At 36.7% G+C, this 20355-nt stretch overlaps 1 protein-coding gene across 2 annotated transcripts in view; it reads left to right on the top strand.

Annotated features, from left to right (window-relative positions):
* Positions 1 to 20355, top strand: part of AFG1L (AFG1 like ATPase) — a 72094-nt gene that overhangs the window by 33785 nt on the left and 17954 nt on the right. The window contains exons 8-10 of one of the 2 annotated variants that reach the window (XM_056343705.1): positions 10932 to 11014; positions 14412 to 14482; positions 14739 to 14839. The exons of the other annotated variant lie outside the window; for it this stretch is intronic. Coding sequence (XP_056199680.1) covers positions 10932 to 11014; positions 14412 to 14482; positions 14739 to 14839 — 255 coding nt within the window. The remainder of the gene's footprint in view (positions 1 to 10931; positions 11015 to 14411; positions 14483 to 14738; positions 14840 to 20355) is intronic. 2 annotated transcript variants of the gene reach the window in all.

Genomic DNA, 20355 nt, shown 5'->3' with positions numbered 1-20355 from the left:
AAAAATACTTGTTTAAAACATTTAGAGCTGTCTGTAAAGGAAATTGTGGGAGTTAGTTTTGTACAAAGGCATTGGTAGATATAAAATGTCTTTGATGGTGCACTCAGCTTTTGTCCAACCACCTGTGTGAGAAATGCAGGGATTTGTTGATTGGCAGATCTGCTGCTTTCCCCCCCTGCCAAAAAAAAGTCATCTCCTTGATGAAATTGATTTGTCAGTTTGTTCCAGTCTAATGGTGTGATAGCCCAGCAGCTTTCAGTATGTTGAATAGTTAAAACCTGCTTTTGAGGTCAGTGTCAGCCACTCTGACCCCTGTGAACTGTCACCTGAGTCAGAATTGCAGGGATTAGGCCTTTGATATTGTGATGGCTTTGCCTATCAATTGACTTTTTCATTACTGAAGATGTTGGGCCTTTTGTTTCCCTTCTTAGTATGTAACCAAGCAAACTCCTAAGTAGAAGGAGCATTTGTTCATGCTCTGTCTCTCTGCAAGTAATAGAAGTACTCATCTTTTGTGAAGTGTACCTAATTAAACACAGAAAACATTAAAAATAGAAAATATAGCATGATTGCAAGTATTTTTGTGCTGAACATCAGTATAGTTTCTGGGTAATTTTAGTTAGACAAATTTGTAAGACTGTCAACTAACAAAAATTTTGTATATAGAAAGCAAGGTGTCAGATTGGAAGTTACCAGCCCTTTCTGCATTCAGCCTTCTAAGCCTGTATGTGAGTTTAAATTTCAACACAAGGGTTATTTGAATTCTGTAGTTCAGAGCAGTTAACTGTTACCAATATTTCATAATGTACCTACTGTATTAGCAGGTTCGTTAGGTATTAAGCTGTTCCATTTGTTTACTTTCTACGTCTGTCTTGCACACACACACTTGTGTAAACATAAACTCCTAGGTGGTTTATTTAGATGCAAATCTAAACTTTATCTTAGGATAAAGTAGTTGCTACTGTAGCTCAGTGTCAGGCTCCCTGCCTTCTCACTTCCTTTAATTGTTAAGATTTCCTGAGATCTTGCTTGGCTTGTTTACTCCTTGGTTAAAATGGGTAAATCAAAGCATATCATAGATATGGAATAGTTGATTCCTGTTGTATCGGGGTAAATTAGTCTAATTACACGTGGCAGTTTTATTTGCTTGTGATGTAATGTGAAATGAGGTCCTGTCTCCCCCCCCCACCCCCCCACCCCCCAAAAGCCCAAGCCAATTAATAAAGCTTTTAAACTCTTTGTCACAGGCCACCGTGGAGGTCTGCAGAGAAGAACTTTAATCCAATAAACATTTCATTTAGATCATGAAAAGAAAGCATGAGGAGAAGCTCCTACAAGAGAGGGTGTTACCAGCAATTCTAGCCATGAAGAGATGTGAGGAATTTGCCAAATTAACCAAAAGGCCTTCATATTTAACACATAAATGTGTCAAAACTAATAATAGAATAATTTAATTTGAGTTGAACCTTATATTGTTAAAATTCTAAGAAGCCACAACTGTTTTCTTCAAAGACTTTACTGTTGAGTTGGATGGACAGGGCAAGGGGAGGTTGTGAGAAACCCAGATAGCAAATAACACTGGCTGAAGCTGGTGGAAAGAAGAAAAAAAAAAAAGGAATAGATAATTAGGTGTAATTAGCGTGTATGAATTGTTGTCTCCCTGCCCTTGGCTTGAATAAATTTCGGAGAAAAAAAACCCCTAGTGGTGAAAACGCTTTGATGTAAGAAGAGTCATTGTGGTTTGGCAGCATAAAGGCAGTGTTTTATACTTCTTACATAATGGTTGTGATACAGAAAGAGTGAATGGACCCTGCACCCCCCAGCCTGCTTTACAGCAAGGACTTTTGGATTCCCTTGAAACAAAATGCATCAGAAGTTTTCAGTTGTTGGTAATGAGGTAGTGGACCTCATCAGAGCAAAGCGTAAGCCATCTTTAGCCTTTGTTTAGAACTTAATCGCATTTTTTTTTTTATTCTGGGAAATCCAGTTTCGTAAATCAATACTACTTTTTTTTTTTTCTTTCCTTTTTTTTTTCCCCTGCCTGCCAACAGTTCTGGCAGGAGCAAAGGCTAATACTGGGGAAAGAAATACAAATCAAATGTTAAAAAGAAAAAGAACAGCAAAAAAGAAATCTAGGCAAATAACTTCATCCAGGGTATAATTCCAATGAAGTACATGTATTTGGAGTGAATTTGACCCTTCACTTATGAAGCATCATGTTATAAATTCGGAGTGAATTCTTGGCATTTATTTTTCATGGAACACCAGAGCTGGTTTATTAGGAGATTGAAAATTACAGTAATTGTTGGTTCTTTAGCAAAACTGAATGTTATACAGGGGTTTGTGGATTGTTCCTTTTGTTTTGGGGTTTGGGTTTATTTTTTAATATATTTATACTTATTCTGCAAGGAAGATTTTTTTCCTAAGTGATGTGAAATGCGGAGAGCTGTTCAGTGTAACTCTTACTGCATGGAAGTTTACTCTGCCATTCTTCTGCTCCCTGACTGGAAAAAGGAGAAGCTACTTGTCTCCTACCCAGCACAGCCACATCTGTACCTCCTGAATTCTTTTCACTTTTGTCTGACTCTTTGAAATACTATTCACAGAACAGTACATTTTAAGAGTCTCTGTCTTTATTCGTGCACCATTATTTTACAAGTTAATTGTCTATTTTACTTCTTCTTAGGGGGTAGCTGATTTGTAGCTAGATGTTAAAATAAGTTATTGAAAAGTTGTACAATAGGTTGTATGTTCCTTGTGGTAGCAAGAATAGTGGGGTTTCTTGGTTATTAAAGTTTTGAAGGCTGTAATGTAAACTTGTGCAACTTTCATTGAATGAGTTTCACCTCTAAATATATCTCTGCTAAGCTCTTCAGTTTAAAGTTTGAATGTTCTTGTCACAAGTGTAAGAAAAAGTTTCATTTTAAAAATCATATTTGGATGTGTTTCAGTTCCCAGGTCTTTGTGCTCTAGGTCCATTTAAAAATAATTCATAAATAAAATGTTTGTCATCCAAAATTAAGCTGAACTCAATTACTTTCATTGATACTGTACAGAATTCTTGGATGACATTTTTAAAGGTTTCCTCAAAATTTGTTTGTGTGGGTTTTGGGGGTTTTTTATTATTATTTGTTTTGTTACAGTGTTTACAGTTGGGACAAGCTGAAGTATCTAAGGCTACTGTAACAATCTCCCATATTTTGTTATTGCAGAAGAATAGAGGGGAGAAGACTAAAAAATTTACTTAACCCCTTAAGGCATTACACTCCTTTGTAGAACAAATAGCCTTTTGTACTTGAAGTTGGTTTGATCTGTGAAGGCAACACACCTGAATATCATGCAAGAAGAAGTAATTATGCCTGATTGTAAGGGTGGTTTTTTTTCAGGTATAGGTCACAAGAAATTCAGTTAGGGTAGAGTATGTACAAAGCTAAGAAATGTGCAGATTTTCTGTTGTAAGATTGTGTAAAAATTATTTACAGTTAATACTTGCATAAAGGTTAGAAAGGTTGATGAAGTGATATTTAGTTTTGCTTTACTATTCACTGCATGTCAGAATGTAATTATGACTGATTCATGAAACTGTCTTAGCAATGAACCATCTTTATTAAAATGCTGATCAAGACAAGAGCTGACAGTAATAAAGAATAGAACATTTTAGTCTTGTTGCTTTTGAATGATTGCTAATTACCCCAGAGGTCATGTATAGTGCTTATGAGGATTCACTGACATTTTCTTTAAAGTCTACTGTTTTAACAACATCTGAACAGGGAGACAAAAACTGTATGCACACCCAACAATGCTTAGACTAAGTTTTTATCCACCACCAAATACCTGATGATTCCCTTTCTCCTTCTCCCCGAGTACATCTCGTTCCCATGGATCTGTGTAGCAGAAAGTTGGGAGTATTACAAACTTGATTTACTTTTTTTAAAAAAAGTCCAATTTTAAGCATGGATAAAAGGAGCAGCCCTTTGAAGATCCTGCACCTGTACCATGCTTGCTCATCACTAATGGTCTGGTTGATCTCCTTTTAGAGCTGCACCAGAAACACTGCGCTTAACTGTGCACTTCTCTCGGCAGGCTGTGGACAGACATGCCCAGCTCATCAGTCTAGGTTGCATCAGTTTCACATTCTGAAATGTGCTGGTGATTGTCACTTGGTGGTGACTTTGGGAGTGCAGCAAAGTTAAAATCTTTGTGTGCTTTGTAGGTCAGAAATAATTTTTTCATGACACACTGCATTTTTGCTTGAGGGATTCTTGTTCTACCACAGTTGTGAATCATTTGGGAAAATGTGGATCATAATGGTATCCTTTGGATGGAGAAATCTTTTCTTGAAATCGCTTAAGAAAGAATTTTAAGAAGATATAGTATTCTGGTTAATAATCTAACACTGCATGGAGTCAAATAATGAAAAATAAAAATTACTAAGTCTAGTGAGCTCTGCTTACCTGAGGAACTCTTCCTATGCTGCTGGCTAAGGGCTCTCATCATGTGTCTACATGTTGTGTGATGCAAGAGAATTTTTCTCTCTTAAGCTGGACATAAATATATAGAAGAATGATTGCTAATGAACAACCTCATTATTCTCTGGTTTACTGCGGGGAAGGAATATTAGTGATCCTATATGTTGTTAATGGAGACCAAATCAGCAGGACAGGTGTGGGATGTCTTTTAGTGGGGTGGGGTTTTCTTTAGATATAAGCTAATACGAGTTAGATGCTGAGGATGCCTTTGAAAAGAGAAGATGATAAATATGTGGAAATTATGATCCCTTTTGCTCAGAAAGAGTGGTTAGAAGTTGCACTTCTCAGTTAGGCATGGCTTGGTTATTAATAGTAGGTGTTCTAAAGTGCTTTTTAAGAACTACACCAAAGGCCAGGAGTATTAATTGTGCAGCTTTGCATGCCTGGGGGATAGTACTATACTCTTTGCTCCTATGGAAAGTGTATTTGATACTGTAGATGCTACTGCTGTATTTGCAGGTGTCTGGTTTGACGTGAGTGTGCAAGGCTGAGGAAACTCAGCAGGTGTGGGAATTAAGGTAATGGTCCTCCCAAGGTGAAGCGCGCTGACATCTCTGTTCCCCTGCACTTTCTCTGGAGATCCTCAGATAATGTTTGTCTGATCCTATGGGCTGGTAGGATGATTTGTATGAGTTGGTATGTTGTTTTTTGGTTTTCTTTTTTTAATACCATTAAAAATTCAGAGCAGGGAATGACAGTTGGGTTGACTTACGGTGGCCTTCAAAAAGATTAAGAAATATCTACTCACCTGCATTATCAAAGGTCATGAGCTGATCCACAGTATTTGAGCTCACAGGGGCACATCGTGTTTAATGTGGACCACAAGACCATTTATTAGCATTTCAGGAGTTTTTGTGACACATGGGAAACGCACATCTTGAGAACTTGCAGGTTATCCAGTTAACTTTGACTCTGTGTTGGAATTTCCTGAAACCTTTGTTCCTCTACTTAATGATATATCGTGTCGTGTACTTTTAATTTTTTGAGCAGTTGAACACTTTAATAGCTACCATTCTTGATTGCAACAACAAAAGAAGTGCTTACAGGAAGAAAAAATATTAGTCTATATTTAATAACTGATAATACTGAAAGTCTTTATCTATTCTATCTGAAGGTTGCAATTTTAGGTGTTCTGTCTTGAGCTGAGCCTTAAGGCTTTGTCTTCTTTCCTTCTGGAATAAAAAGCTTTTATGCCACTTCAGTGGAAATGAGTGCATGATCATGCTGTATTTTTAACTTACTAATTGCGTTTTCAATTCTGTAATTGTATTTGTTCTTTGTATACATAAATACATAAATGACTTCAAAATAAATTGTATGACTAATTAATTTTATGCATTTGAATTGAATAGGGTAAGTCAGACTTGAAATATCTCAATAGAATAGAAAATCTGTTGGAAACTAGATGGTTGCCCAAGAACAGACTAGACTAACTGTAGCTTCAATTTTAAGTATTTATTTCAAAAGAAAAGTGGAAGTTTAGCCCAAGTAAATGAAATGGAGAAGTTTGAAACTCCATCTTAAGAAATGGGAACCAATAGTTACAGTCCTGTCTTTGACAATTAAGTGCTAACAATCTGAGCACTCCAGTTAGTTCTTGGGCCGTTGATTAAGATTCTGTGGTGGTGATTAGTGAGTGTGAGGATGCAATCACATCTGTAGGGTTTAATCAGTCCAGTGCTGGAGAAGTTAGTTCAAAGACGGAGAGAGAAATGAGAACTTCTACATGTTAGTGTAGTTTTTCTTAGTAGGGTTTTTCCCCAGGCTGCAAAAGGATGAAGGGTAAAAAGTAGAGAATCCTACATTCCTCCGGCTCCCTGAACCTGGAGAGTTTGTAAATAATGGTATTGACTTTCTAATTCCATGATGCAGGAGTATAATGTTGTTGACACTTGTGAAGGGGAGAGAAGTATAGTGGTACTCATATATGTACTGATGTTCAGTATTTCATCCTCACAGCTGTGAGCAGTATTTGTTTTTCCATACTATGCAACTATGTATCTGGTTTTCATTTTTGTAAATTTAGTATTTTAGGTGTTTAGCTTGGACATATACAATATTTTGGTGTGCTTTATTTTCTTCTCCTATACGTTCTGATTATATGCTGTCTTTTTAACATTTAAAGGATTTGACTTGGAAAATTTATTTAAAAATACGCACATTTTTCACTCTGCATTCCTGTGAAGCAGATAAGTGAATGTTTATGTTTGTAGAAACAAAGAACTGTGGTGGGTACCCTTGTCCACAAAGGAAACCCCAAAAGGAAAAACATCTGGATCTCTGCTCAACGCATAGCTTCTCTGTGACCTTTCTGACTCTGGCTTTGAGTAAAGGTGACCATGTGCTGAACCCCAGTTTAGAACAGTCTCCACTGGTACACTCTTAACGTGGGAGGAGAAATGCTGTTGCTACTGCCTGGCGGTGCAAACAATCCTCCCATTACTGCTCTTCAGTTCACTGGTACTGTTACCACACCTTTTCTCTTCTCTACTGTGTAGAGCTCAGTTTGTTTAAGTAGTGTTGCCTGCACCAATGCATGTTTGTATGCCATTTTGTTGGCATTAATTTCTTCCACGTTGTCATTTAATGATCGGTTTCTTTAGTCACACTTGTGTTTGATTTTTTTTTTTTTTAATGTTATTTTCAAGTAGGACCTATATATCTATCTGTACTCCAGTGTCACATATTCACATAAGGAGAAGGTTGTGCCTATCTCTATAAAGCTTATAATCTAACAACAGCATTCATGTTATAAAGGAATCTTTTTTCTGGGAGTATGTTGCTATGCAGATTATAAAGTTTTGTTTTAATGGCAGGGGCTGTCCATTTTTTGTATATTTATACAGGGCCTAACAGGATAGGTGTGAGCGAACTTTGAAATGTCTCAGTAAAAATAATTAATGACCAATTAATACTTACTCACATGAACTTGTAGAAGGGTCAGGAAGTTTTTGTGGCTGTTTTATTTTTATTTAGGATGTGGGTTTTAAACAGCCAGAGTACCTTCCTGAACTGAGCATCAGTCTGGAGAGGCCCCCCCCAAAAAAGGGGGGAGCGGGGCAGGGAGGGCAAGAAACTGGCTTCAGGATCCAAGTCAGTGGTTCTTGAGACTGTAATGGATGAAAAATATGCTAGAGATTCAAGTAAAATATAAACCAGAATTTGATTGAGAATGCTAGTTTGAAAAACAGGAGACAGAACTGTATTTTAAAGATAGGACAGAATTAAGCCAAAAAACCCCAAACCCAAATGAGAAGTTAATTATCCAAGGAACAGGACAGTAAATTGCCAAATGGTTCCAAAGGACTAAGTATCTCTCTGTTCCTGTTAACTGGCCCCTACTTCTATGTTTATATTGTGTATTCTGCTATATATCAGAATTCTGGTTTTCCATTTTGTTCATGTTTGGTTCAGTTGACTTTCATCTCTTAAGGAAGCAAAAAATCAGTAAAACTGTAATAACCATATTTTATATATTTCTGAACAGGATGCTGTTACTGCCTTTCTGACTGGAAGGTCCTATAGCCCAGAATATCTAACAGATATTTTTGAAATAAGCTATGTAATGTTATGTCACGTTAGAATCAATAGTAGTACATTATTGTAGACATACAAGACAAGGTTTATAGGGAAAATAAATATCTTTCATTTAGGCAACTGTTTGTAGCTTAAAAAGGGCCCAAAAACATAAATAAGCTTTTGAGCACGTAAGCTCCTCTTAACCAGTGTCACTAATGCTAACGATTTTTCCTGAATAGTGATAATACTAATTGCTCTGAAGAAAGAGAAAAGGGAAGGAATACAGAAGTATTGCATCTACTTCATAGCTATATTGGTACTATTTCCATCTACGGTTCTTGCCTCCAAAACTCATTCACTGTAATGTGAAATCATGGGGTTAAAAGACTTGTCAGTGCATTTAAGGAGTGATAAATTTTTAAGCAGAACACAAGCGGGCTAAAATACTGTAGCACCAAGTGCTGCTTTGTATTTCAGCAAGCCGCAGTGACCTGCATAATATAGCCCAGTATAAGTCTGAATTTGAGTGCACAGAATGTTTGCTCTACTCAGCAGTTACTAGCGGCTGAGCCACAAGCACTGCTGTAAATATCAGCACAATAAATTTACGCCAGCTACAGCATTCAGGTGCACTTTTTTCCTTTTAGCCCTACCCTAACCATCCCACACTCTTAAGTATATGTAGTTCTCTGTTCATTCTTCACCCTATATGAAACACAACAACCTGAGAGAGAGGTAGAGTTTGTAAACCCATCTTGAAGGCCAAAGAGATGAGGCTGAATTCATGAAAAATTTCCTCTCTGTTGTATCCAGGAAAAAACCTCAAAATGTTAAACAGTGTTAGTAAATATCCAACTATTTAAAGTTAGTCTAAAATAATCTCATAGTCCACATAGCTGTAGTAGTAATGTCTCTTTTTTTTTTTTTCTTTTTTTTTTCCCCTCTCTACTAACATGAAGAAAGTAGTACTTGAGCTAATTTACTACTTTGGAAAAATGAGACATTAGGCACGAAGATGCTGAGCATTGGTGCCTGGCAAAGGAAAGCTAAGTACACCAGCTTTGCTGTGAAATTTCAGGAATCTTCCGTCTTGCCTTGACTGCCAGACTGGTGCTAGAGAAAAGCTTAAACATCCTCCCTCCCTTGTGCATATTATTACATGCCTCTGGAACTTTTTTCTTCTGCTCTGTTATTCTCTTTCTTTGTAAGCTTTCACGAAAAGAAAGGGAATAGATTATAATAATATTGTAGCACCAATCCTATTGTGTTTGTAGTAGCCTTAGCCCAAGATAATGATTTGATTAGCATGGCTTTTTCACTTACCGGAATTAAAGATACATGGATTTTCCTGGGATTCTGTGCTATTAGGATGATTTTTTTTCCACCTTCTTTCTTTAGCTGTATATCTTTGCAGAGAAGTTGGAGGTTTAAAATAGGTATAGAGCTTTCTGTAATAGCCAAGGGCAAAAAATTAATGCAATGAATCATTGCAGTTACTCCTGCAGATATTTGTAATCTATAAGTCCTGTGCAACACATTTGTTCAAAAGGGCTATTGTTCCTTAAATCACTTGATGATAGTTCTTCTAAAATTTAAGGTTTTTTTTTCCTGCAATGTAGTTGCTATAAATGAGATTTGACATTTCCAATTTTGTTATTTGAATGGCCTCAAGGAGGCTTTGAAAAATTTGACATACAGAATATGAAGCGCTTAACGAGAGTATTAGTAGATAAACTAATAGCTCATAATGCAGTGAAGAAGCAGAGCAATTTAGTGGATTCTAGCAATCCAGAGAATTTTAATAGTGTTGAATTACCTAAAAAAAAAAAAAAAAAAAAAAAAAAGTTGTATTGCTTTAGTTAAATTGTGGGTAGAGGTATATTTTCTAGATTATTACAAGTTTCCCTCCTTTTCTTTTATAGCTTCTTTTGCTTCTAGCCGTGTAGCACCCAGAAGTTGTGTATGTTGGCAGTAGTAATAACAGATAAGCAGAGCTGTTCCCTTTGCCAGAAGTTATAAAATCTTGATACGACTGAGCTTAGTGGGAGTTTTGCTCTCAGCCTCAGGCCTTGAATAAAAAAAAAAGTGCCCTTTAGTATCAAAAAAGCACCCTTTTTAGTGTAGCTGGTTTTGAGTTTTCTAACAGAAGCAATTATTGTGTCTACTCAGGGACATCCATATCACACTTGGAATCTTACAGGTTGTTTAAACAGAAAATAAAATTCTTGAGTCATTTCAGACATTACAAAAATGAAACAAAACCTTTTTGATGTAGAACTTTTTTCTCCTTTATGCTTCAGTCCATTTTGCAGCAAGACTTGGTGTGGTGCATGTATTTGACGTTTGACTCATAAAATTTCCAATCTTAGTAGAAGGAAAAGATAAAATTAATTTTAGCTTATTAAGTAGAAGTAGTTTCAGTTGTCTCTGTTGCTAGAGTTTGACTGTGGTCTCTTAAACTTTTACTGCTTCTAATTTTCCATTTTTAAATGTAAATTATTTAATGCAAAAATCATTATTTTTACACACTCCCCCAACAAAGCACTACCCAGAGAGAACCAGTAATATGGACCCTCGCTTCACTTCATGTGCTTCCAATCTGTATTAATTTTTTAGTTGATGGACTTTTGGAAATGGTTACTTTTTTGTTTGGAGTAAGTAAACAATTTCCAGCTTATTTCTTTGCTTTGATAATTGTAAAGGAAACTTCAGCTTTGTGATCCTGAATTTCAGTTTTGCAGATGATATTCATGCTGATGGTTTCTCACAGCAGTGTGTCTTCTCTCTAACACAGACAATAGTAAATACAGCTTTGGCTTGAGGAAAGCTATTCTTTTTTTTTTTTTTTTTTTTTTTTTTTTTTTTTTTGTTTCCTCTGTGTAGAAATACTGCAGCACAGTCCAGCTTGATTCTGGAATAGACTACAGGAAACGAGTGCTTCCTGCTGCTGGAAAACTTTACTACCTGTAAGTTTACCTATGGTATGGTACTTGCCCTCTTTTTACCTTCTTATTAGCCAATAATTTCCTAGTCAATGGGAAATGAAAAATGTATAGTAGAATTAGCAGGGTGTGACTTTTCCTTTCTTTGCCTTCTGGTCCATTTTGTTCAGCAAACCGCCTTCCATTATGCCTTGGTATTAACTTCATTAAACTACATTTTCAGTATCCACACTAGCATCATTTATAATGTGTGACTGAATAAAAACTAATTAGATTTTTTTGGGAGGTGTGGTGTTTGGAGAACTGAAGTGACAGATGGTTAGAAAGTAATGAATATCCTCTTGTAAGAGATCGCACAATTCTCTTATAATAGAGGAACATCCTTATTGTATTTAAGTAATTAAGTATTTATAGAAATCCAATGACAAGGATTCATTTAACGTTGGGTGTTTCCAGTGCTGTGGATTAAAAAAAACCCAACACCCTCCTATTTTTACAGATTGTTTCTGTTTATCATGACAAAATTTCTTTAGGGCTTTATTCTATATTTGCAAATAAATATATTTTTTAAAACACTCACAGTTGTCGTTATGGTTGCAGCATATATCTGCCTACTAGAAACATCCTGTCTTTTTTTGAAAGCTTTGCATCGCAGACATTTTTCTATATTGTATTTGCTCTTATAGTCTTTAGTGGATGACAGCCTGAGCAAGGCAGACAATAGCTGAAAATGAGATACGTAACCATTGTATCTTTCAACTCAACATACAATATTTATTTTAAAATCATGTTTCCATTAAGAAAGATGCAGTAATTTCATTGATGTGACAAGTAATTGAAACAAAGTATATCATTATCACTTTATAATAAAGTTAGAAATTGTAGTTGTTTGGAAGTAGGAGTACTGCTTAGCAGAATTACAACAGGTAACTCATTCTGCTTCTGGGAGGAAATGAGAGAATTTCATATATGGAAAACCGGTCCAATGCAGGTTCTGTATCTTCAAGCAAATTGTGACTGTGTGAACTCAGGAAAAGTAACTCTTGTTCTATATTCTTGCCTGGCTCCACTTTCTTTGAGTTTTGTGGTGTCTGCTTAGAAGTACTGTTTGAAGCTGCCACTGTTATCTCAGCATTGCTCATCATGGCTCTTGTTCCAATGTCTACGTAGCTGACCGTGCTTGCGGATCTGCTTATTGTGCCCTTTGCACTCTGTGACTTTGTTTGATAATTCTGGAGGGCACATGTCATGTTCTTTTCTCAGTGTCCATACTCTGAAGAAAGGAAGAGCCTGTATGTGGTTTCTAGCAGGTAATAGCCTAAACATGGTGGCTATGGCATCAGCTCTTAGAGGAGAAGAAATATGAACAAGTCCCAGGAGTAGTACCTAGCCAAAGTATTTTGTGGTGTTCTGCTGTAAAACTTGTAGTCAAGTGAATGGCAGAGATGGGCGATAAGTTGTCTGTCATGTTCTCTCATTGGAAGGATGTTGATTACCTCTAGAACTTCTGTAAATCATTAGGAAGCAGTGGGGAAAAAATAATTTAAAAAATCCTACAGCTGCTAATGGAAATAAGATATTTATTTCATCATCCTTTCTTTTTCTGAGGGAATCTCATTCATTTTTCTACTCAAACTTGTTCATTGGATCTTTCAACCCTGCAGAACTAGCTTAATATATGGAAATTTGTTTGTTTTAAAAGCAGGTACTATACAGTATTTTGCTAAGATTTTTGAAATTTAGTTAGCAGTCTTGCCTCCAAAAGGAAATGTTCTTGTCGAGCATGTTTACATTCCCCTATTAATAGTTATAGTATCATCACATTTTTTTAAAATTGTCTTGATGCTTCATAATTTGTGTAGTCTTCATTTAAAATACGCAACTGAAGGTTGCTTAAAGCTGTTCCATACTCATCTGAAAGCAGTGTAACACAATTACAAGATTCCTGATCAAAGCAACTTCCTTGATCTCAGTCTCAGGTGTCTGTTTTCAAAACAAACTTTCCTGGCAATTAGGTGTAGATATCCACCCAGGCATCATATTCGGCTGTTTCTTGTAGCCTTTACATCAACCTTTTTGATAGATAAATGCATACGTGTGTGCATACTCTGTGATACACATGCACTCTTTCTCCCCTTTTATGGCTTTTTTTCCCCGGCTTCATCTGTTCCTTTTCATTCGTTATTTTGTCAGAGGAAAGCAGTACACAAATATCAACACTGAGAGAAACTTTTTAAGTTACGATTTTATGTAATCTCTTATTCACAAAAGGTTTGTTAAAAGATTTGAAATGGCACTTACAGAAGTTTGTGGCATTTTTCCCCCTGAATTCTTTGTATCTACAATGTTTGCTATTGTTAAGCTTGAGCTAAAAAGTCATTATTTCAGTTCTGCTGTTAGCATTTTTAAGGTGCTTAAGGCCTAATGAACAGGAAGGTACTTGTGTAACATGCTGATTGTCACTTGTCATTTAGAGGAGGACTAGAACTCTGTGAAGCTATGCAACTTGAGTGTGTCCATGATCTATAAAAGCAGACTTTTCATACCAAATGAGATTATACTAACTTAAGTGTTACATATCTTAGTTCTAATTTATTGTCTTCTGTAGAGTTAATTTGCTATACTTAGCTTTTGATCTCAGCTAGAAATATTATCTATCTTTAAGAATGAAACACAGAAAGATTGGCCCTCTGCCCCATTCAGTGACAAAAAATATTCTCTGATCAGACAGATCTATAATTCTTGGGGCAACGAGAAGATGAATATAAACTTAACTTCAGCTCTCAGCACAGATATTTTGCATTTTCACTGTCTGTGGTTGATCTTTTCCCAAAAACTATTGGCAACAGAGAGGGGAAACTAATAAAAATCACTAATCCAGGGATTGTGCTGGGATTGTGCTGGTATTTTGAATTTCATAGTTTAATTTTGCAATTTTGAAAATTGTTTGCTAAACACAATCAGTTGACTTGATTTTTATTTTTATTTTAATCCCTCAGAAAGCTGCTCCAATATTTAATTCCACAAAGTCCCCTCTCAGAAATTTCAAAGGATACTTATTTAGGTGCTTGACTGCCTTGCCTTGTCTATTTGCTCTTATTTTGCATGCAAGATAGAGCCAGAAGCCTTTTTTCTCATTGTGTACACATAGTGTTAATGGATCTGCTCTGCCTGTATTGCCTCATTACTGGAAACAGCTCAAAACACAGAAGTCTTTCAGTGTATGCAAATAAGGTAGAATCATCTACCTGAGAGTTAATATTCTCTACTTTTAAGTGTATTCTAAATCTAATGTTTGTATTTAGAGCATAACATCCTGTTCTCTTTTTTTATGGGCAAAAAGCTAAGCAGGCTCAGGCAGCTGTTTGATGTTGGCTTCAAGTGTTATTAATTTCATATTCTATTATTCTTTTCACTGTAGCACAAGTGAAGCTGATGTGGAGGCTGTCATGGATAAGTTGTTTGATGAGCTGGCTCAGAAACAAAATGATTGTACGTAAGTTAATTTCTCTTGAAAGAGAATACATTTAGAACACAATGCCCAATCTCCACTGACCAATTAATAAGTTCCATTGCTGTATATGGGTTGATGCCACACTCAAGTGGCAGTCATTGTATCAGCATTTTGTCTAATTTATGTGTTGAATCATGTGCTATTATTCATGAAGCTATGCATTTCCTATCTGTAAGAGATGAATTTTATAGTAATTATCCAGAGAAGATTGAGTCTTTGTTCATGTTCCCATAGTAACTAGACCAAGGATTCTAAAAGTGCAAGGCAGAGAGCTGAGGCTGAATAAAGCGTGTGGAACCATTGCAGACTTCACGTTTGAAGAGCTGTGTGACAGAGTGAGTACCCGGTCAAATCTAGATCAGTTAATGCTCAGACTTTTCACGGTTTAAAAAAAAAACCCAAACAAAAACAAATCCAAAACACAAAACCTCATATTTTCCCATTTCATAACTAAATTAACGGGGCTTTTTTTAACTTGGCAGAAAGATTTTGGATTTAATGGGAGAGAGAAAAGAAGAGCTTCCCAGAAGAACAATAATAATTTTTTTTATAATATACAGTAACTTCACTCATGTATTATCACAGGTTGTCTTCCAAAACCCTAATATAGCGTGTGTGCCTGGGCTAACATTATTGCTGGAATATTAGTAGTCATAACATACCAATATGTAAATAGCATTCAAATACTGTTTTTAAAATCTGGACTTTAAGTTGATAGCCAAGCAAAGGAACAGTAATCCTAGGACCACTAGGATAAGGCTGCTGTTGTGTGCCTTAGTTGTGACTGGCTGTACAAAGGCTGTTTAGCCCCAGGCCTTCTCAAAAGTTGGCATTCTCTGTTAAATATGTTGGGGGGTGATTCCTGAAGAGCTGCTTTTGTACATGACCTCCAGTGGATTTGAAGATATACCCCCGGGAGTTGCATTGTACTTCAGTGACCTCTCTGCTAATATCTGAAGTTATTGTTAAATGATCACAACTCTAAACTGGGCTTATAGCACCCTCTATTCAGGATGCTGAGTAGTCGTTTGGTTATAACGCTGTTTTCACTTCCTTGTAGCTACCAACTATTCAGACAGAAATTTCATGGTTATGTTTCAGACCATGGGTTTTAGGCCTTGTTGCTTTTCAGTTTCAGACAGAACCAGTTAGCCATTTCTGAGCATGGAGGTAGCTTGATTTTCACTAAAAGTTTTGAGACTTTTTCTTCATTGTGCATCTTAATGTATCAGAAAACTATGCTGTCAGCAAACACTTGTAACATTTTCTAGTCTAGTAAATAAATGGGATGATAAATTGCTTCCAAGGAGAAGTGCTCTGGTAGCTCACATGGCAGCAGCTGATACTTTGGGTCTGAAGGTTCTGATCCTGTTGAAGAAATCTGTGGCATTCAGACCACCTTGGCATAATGGAGCTGAGTTGCTTGGTTTGCACTCAGTACAAGTAAAAAGAATACTTAGGAAATGTTAAACATCACTTAACAGTATCATTCTTAACATTGATCTCCCAGGACTTAATAAGTAATGCTGTCTGAATTCAGACGCCATCTGCTCATGTGTTGATAGTCTCTAATAGCATGATCAGGTGTTTAAAACTAAAACACATGGCAGACAGTAGATCTTTAACAACTTCCTTGGTCATTGCTTATTTTCTTTGCATTTGTCTCCACTTGTTTTTAATATTTATATACAGTTATTTATTTTGCCATTATTCTTCTCTTTGGATCACTGATGAACCTTCATAAGTATCACATTAGTGTATTGGTAAGGTAGTATCACTATGTTCACCTCATAGGTAGAGAAGTATAGTCATGGACTTCAGAATTGTCCATCAAATTTGGGTGAATGGCTTGAGTTGCCTATAATAGGATTTTTTTTCACTAATGTAAACTTCTATAGTGCTTTATAGCAATCGTAATAAATTCCCATCGGTGTAAACTGCATTTAAGACCTTGCCTGCCCTGTTGCTCCATTTGCCCACCCTGCTGCTCTTAAAATCTGGTAAAAGGTAAAAGAAAAATTCAGTTGTCAAACCATGAAACCATGTTCCTTTTTTTCATGAAATCTTTTAACTTTTTGATGGAAAAATTTATGCATGCAGTATCAGTTTTTTAACAGTCAGGATGGGATGTCATTCCCACTGATGCCATAGAAGAAATAAGTAGGATCCAGAAGAATGCACTGGTGGCTTGTAGGCAGAAATCCCCCCCCTGAAGACAGGGGACATTCAACATGACAGGAAGTGTGAAGTCATTCATATATAATTCAAGTAAGCTGGATAATAGTGGAAACTGTGGAGAGATAAAGCAGAAATCTGTAGGAGACATAGCTACAAGGTATTTGGTACTGCTTGTGGTGCCAAATGGTAGGTAAGTTGACAGGCATCATGAGTGAAACTATTAAGAAAAAGGAAACTAGGAGGCTGAGAAATATGTAATGAAAAGGAAGCTCCACAAAAGAAAATACTGGAGGGGAATTTGTTGGATTTGGCTAGAGTGAGTCTGCAGGTTTTTTTGTGCGGGATGTGGGGACAAAGTTCCATGGGAAGGCAGATTGCGTGAAGGGACATGGGTTGCGGTGTCTTCCTTGCTCTGGAGCCTGTAGCAACCAGCAAGGGGCTTAACTGACAGCCCAAGCAAAGCATCCTAGGTAGATAAAAGCAATTTAAAGTTGGTATTGTAGGAGCCAATTAAACTTATAACAGAACAGTAAACAAGATTTGCAGTTGGTTTTATACCAGTGCTAAGACCAGTGACAAGCATAATAAATGGGAAATTCTCATTAATGGAGGAAAATGAGATATAACTGATATTATTGAAACCTTGTGGGAAAGTTCATAAGAATGTGGAATCAGTGCTTACAGCCTACTTAAGGACAGAGTGGCTAAAAGAGGTGGAGGGACAGTATGCAGTAGTTAAAGACACTGGTACCTGCCTTTAAAGGTAATTAATACAAGAGTCTTGAGTACATATTGATCACTCTACTAATGAACAAACCCAAGAGGGTAGCACTCATAGGGGTCTGTTGCAAACGGAGAATGAGGGGTATTGCTTCTTGAGCACTTGGCTATAAAAAGCATATAAAGAAAAAAACCCTTGTATGGGAAGCTTGTGCTATAGATGTAATGCAGGAAATGGTGAAATGTAATTAGTCTGAAAATTGCAAATGATAATTTTCTAGCATAAAATATACTATATCCAGTACGAGGTCATTTGGTTTGAGCAGCTTTATGGGACCTTATAGTGATGAATTCATCTAGCTTGTGTTGCGTAGGAGCAATCTTCTCCATAATTTTCTAACATTCAGTGTAACTGAAAGATATTTCTGAAGAGTGAAATCACATATTTGAGTGTTCAGGAAGAGTAATTTTCAAAAGCAAAAGGGAAGTACAACCAAAACTAATTGGAAAGGGAAGTGTAAACAACAACAACGAAGAACAAGAAGGACTTCTTGAGGAAAAAGATAGTAAAAGTATGTCCTGTGTCACCATCGAAACAGAATCAAATAATATAGTGTGATTAGCAACTAGTTATGAAGTGCAGGAAATTAAAGACAAACTAAAGGTCATCAGCAAATGTCATGTCTGCTTAGCTATAAGACTTGTTAAGTAAAATGGGAGTTTTGATATTGTTTTTATTATCTGAATGTTATTGGCTTATTCTTAGCTGGAGATGGGTGACCTTTTACTAATGATGTGGGAAAAGGAAAAGGTATTGCAAAATGTTTGTTCTAGGTGAAACAGTGAAACACTAGTTTCATCAAAGGATAATAAAATAACTTCCAGTCTGTTAATAGTTAGCATATATTAAAAATAGGCTGCAAAGACATTTTGAGTCATTGGAGTCCTGGAAAACCAGGCTGAGATTTGTGCCTTGCCTTTTATTTTTTATAAATGTTAGAGCGCAAGAGAAATTCCACAAGACTAGAAGAATGCTACTATGTGCCAACATTAAAAAATAAACAAGCAAAATCCACACAAGCATGATGACCTGTGTAACTGCAGGCTGTCGGTCAGATTTTAGTTGAGAAAGGGTAATGGAGAAGCTGGTTCTGGATTCACACAGTGGATAATAACTAAAGAATGGAAATAAAATTAATTCCAGTCTCCCTGATTTTGTGGAAGAGGTTGAGTTTTGTAGATGCTGTTCTTACTGACAAACTGGCATTACGCAGTGTCATGAAAGTAATTGGATTGAAAAGTTAGTTAACTAACATATAAAAAGAATTATCACTGAAGGATTGGTGTTGAGTGTAGCATTTCTAATGAGCACATTTTTATACTAAGCCTAGTACAATGATTTTTTTTCCCCCAGCAGTTTTGAGTATAACATAAATTCTAATACAAACTTGCTGTGAATATGAAGAGTGCTGTGTGTATGGGGGGAATGAAATAAAAATGAGGATGCTGCATGCAGTTTGTTTCTCAGCAGAACTGAGGTTTTGGGGAGGAAGGAGAGGGTTTGATTTGTTTTGCCTTTTTTTAAATCTAAGCAAACACAACATTTTGCATCTAGAAATGGGGAACACAAGTCATACCTACAGGAGGATACTGTCCCCTAGGCACAGTGACATGGAAATAAGTTTAAGCATTATTATGCACAAGCAGCTCAAAAGGAGCTTCTGGTCCAGCATTAGAGCATTTAGACCTAATTTCATTTGGGATGGGTAGAGTGGAAATAAATCAGAGGGTAGAAAGATTATTTTTATTTTAAAAACATCTCAGATTGATGGCAGAATGTTAGGTGTGGTTTTGACATTTTACAAGAGACACTGACAAACCTGAAGAGGCTGTTGAAAAAGCCACAAATCATTTGAGCTGGAGAATTTGTGACCTCAGATGAAAGATTTACAGTTCAATTTGTTCAGCTTATCAAAAAGAGGACTAGAAGATGAGTTTCTAATGTACAGCTATTTTCACATAGGGCCAAAAATACAGGTATTAATGGGCTCCTAAATCTAGCAGAAGGCAGCATAATGAAAACCAGAGACTACAGGCAGAGATTCAGATGTAACAAAAAAAACCCCAACAACAAAAAACCCCACCCATTCACACATTTGAGGTAGTGAAGGAAGTGGCAGAGCTTCCTTATACTGCATTTTGGGTCAACATTGGGTGTCATTTTAGGAAGAGGTGTTTGTGTTTGAGCTAAGGACTAGTTCTTAGGCTTAGCTGCCTCTAAAATTCAGGAAATTGGAGGATCTCATGATCTCTGGTCTTAAATTGTCTGAAACTACAGTCATGAGAGAGTCAAGAGTCCCCTCTGCCTGTTGGCAACTGTCTCACTGCACCTGTGAGTGCAGTGAACAAAGCAGCAGCAGGCAGGAGAACGTGTCCAGTCCATCTGGAGGGGCCAACCTGCACTCAGCCCCCTTGTGCTTTTGGGAGTAGACAGTACTTAGTCTGCTACCCGTTTGTGCAGTGGGTTCAGACTGCATTTCTCAGAGGCTTGTAACTTCCCTAGATTTGAGTGGGGTTTCACAGAACATGTATAAGACGTTTCCCTGCTAAGCAAGCCGCCTTTATTCCAAATTTGACATTCCTGGTCCACAGCATGGCAGCACTACAACTTCTCACTGAGCCACTGCTAAAGGAAAGTCTGACTTGAGGAACAAAGTCTGTAACAGCCTTACTCTCAGAAATACAGTAGTTGATCGAAACTTTTACAAATAAATATTCATTCGCACACATAGATGTGTCAGTTTGAGGCATCTGTTCAGAATGAGAAAATTTCAAGATGAAGACGTTTCATAATGGAATGTGGATGTCAACTCTGGACTTCTGTTTATGTGTTTCACATCTAGTAAATACAAGATAACAAGATATTTTTGTGTGTGTGAGAAAAGGTTTACGT

This window comes from Falco biarmicus, chromosome 6 (genome assembly GCF_023638135.1).
Source record: "Falco biarmicus isolate bFalBia1 chromosome 6, bFalBia1.pri, whole genome shotgun sequence".
Lineage (NCBI taxonomy): Eukaryota > Metazoa > Chordata > Aves > Falconiformes > Falconidae > Falco > Falco biarmicus.
The sequence above is the reverse complement of the archived record's forward strand: the minus strand, read 5'-3'. Positions and strand labels throughout refer to the sequence as shown.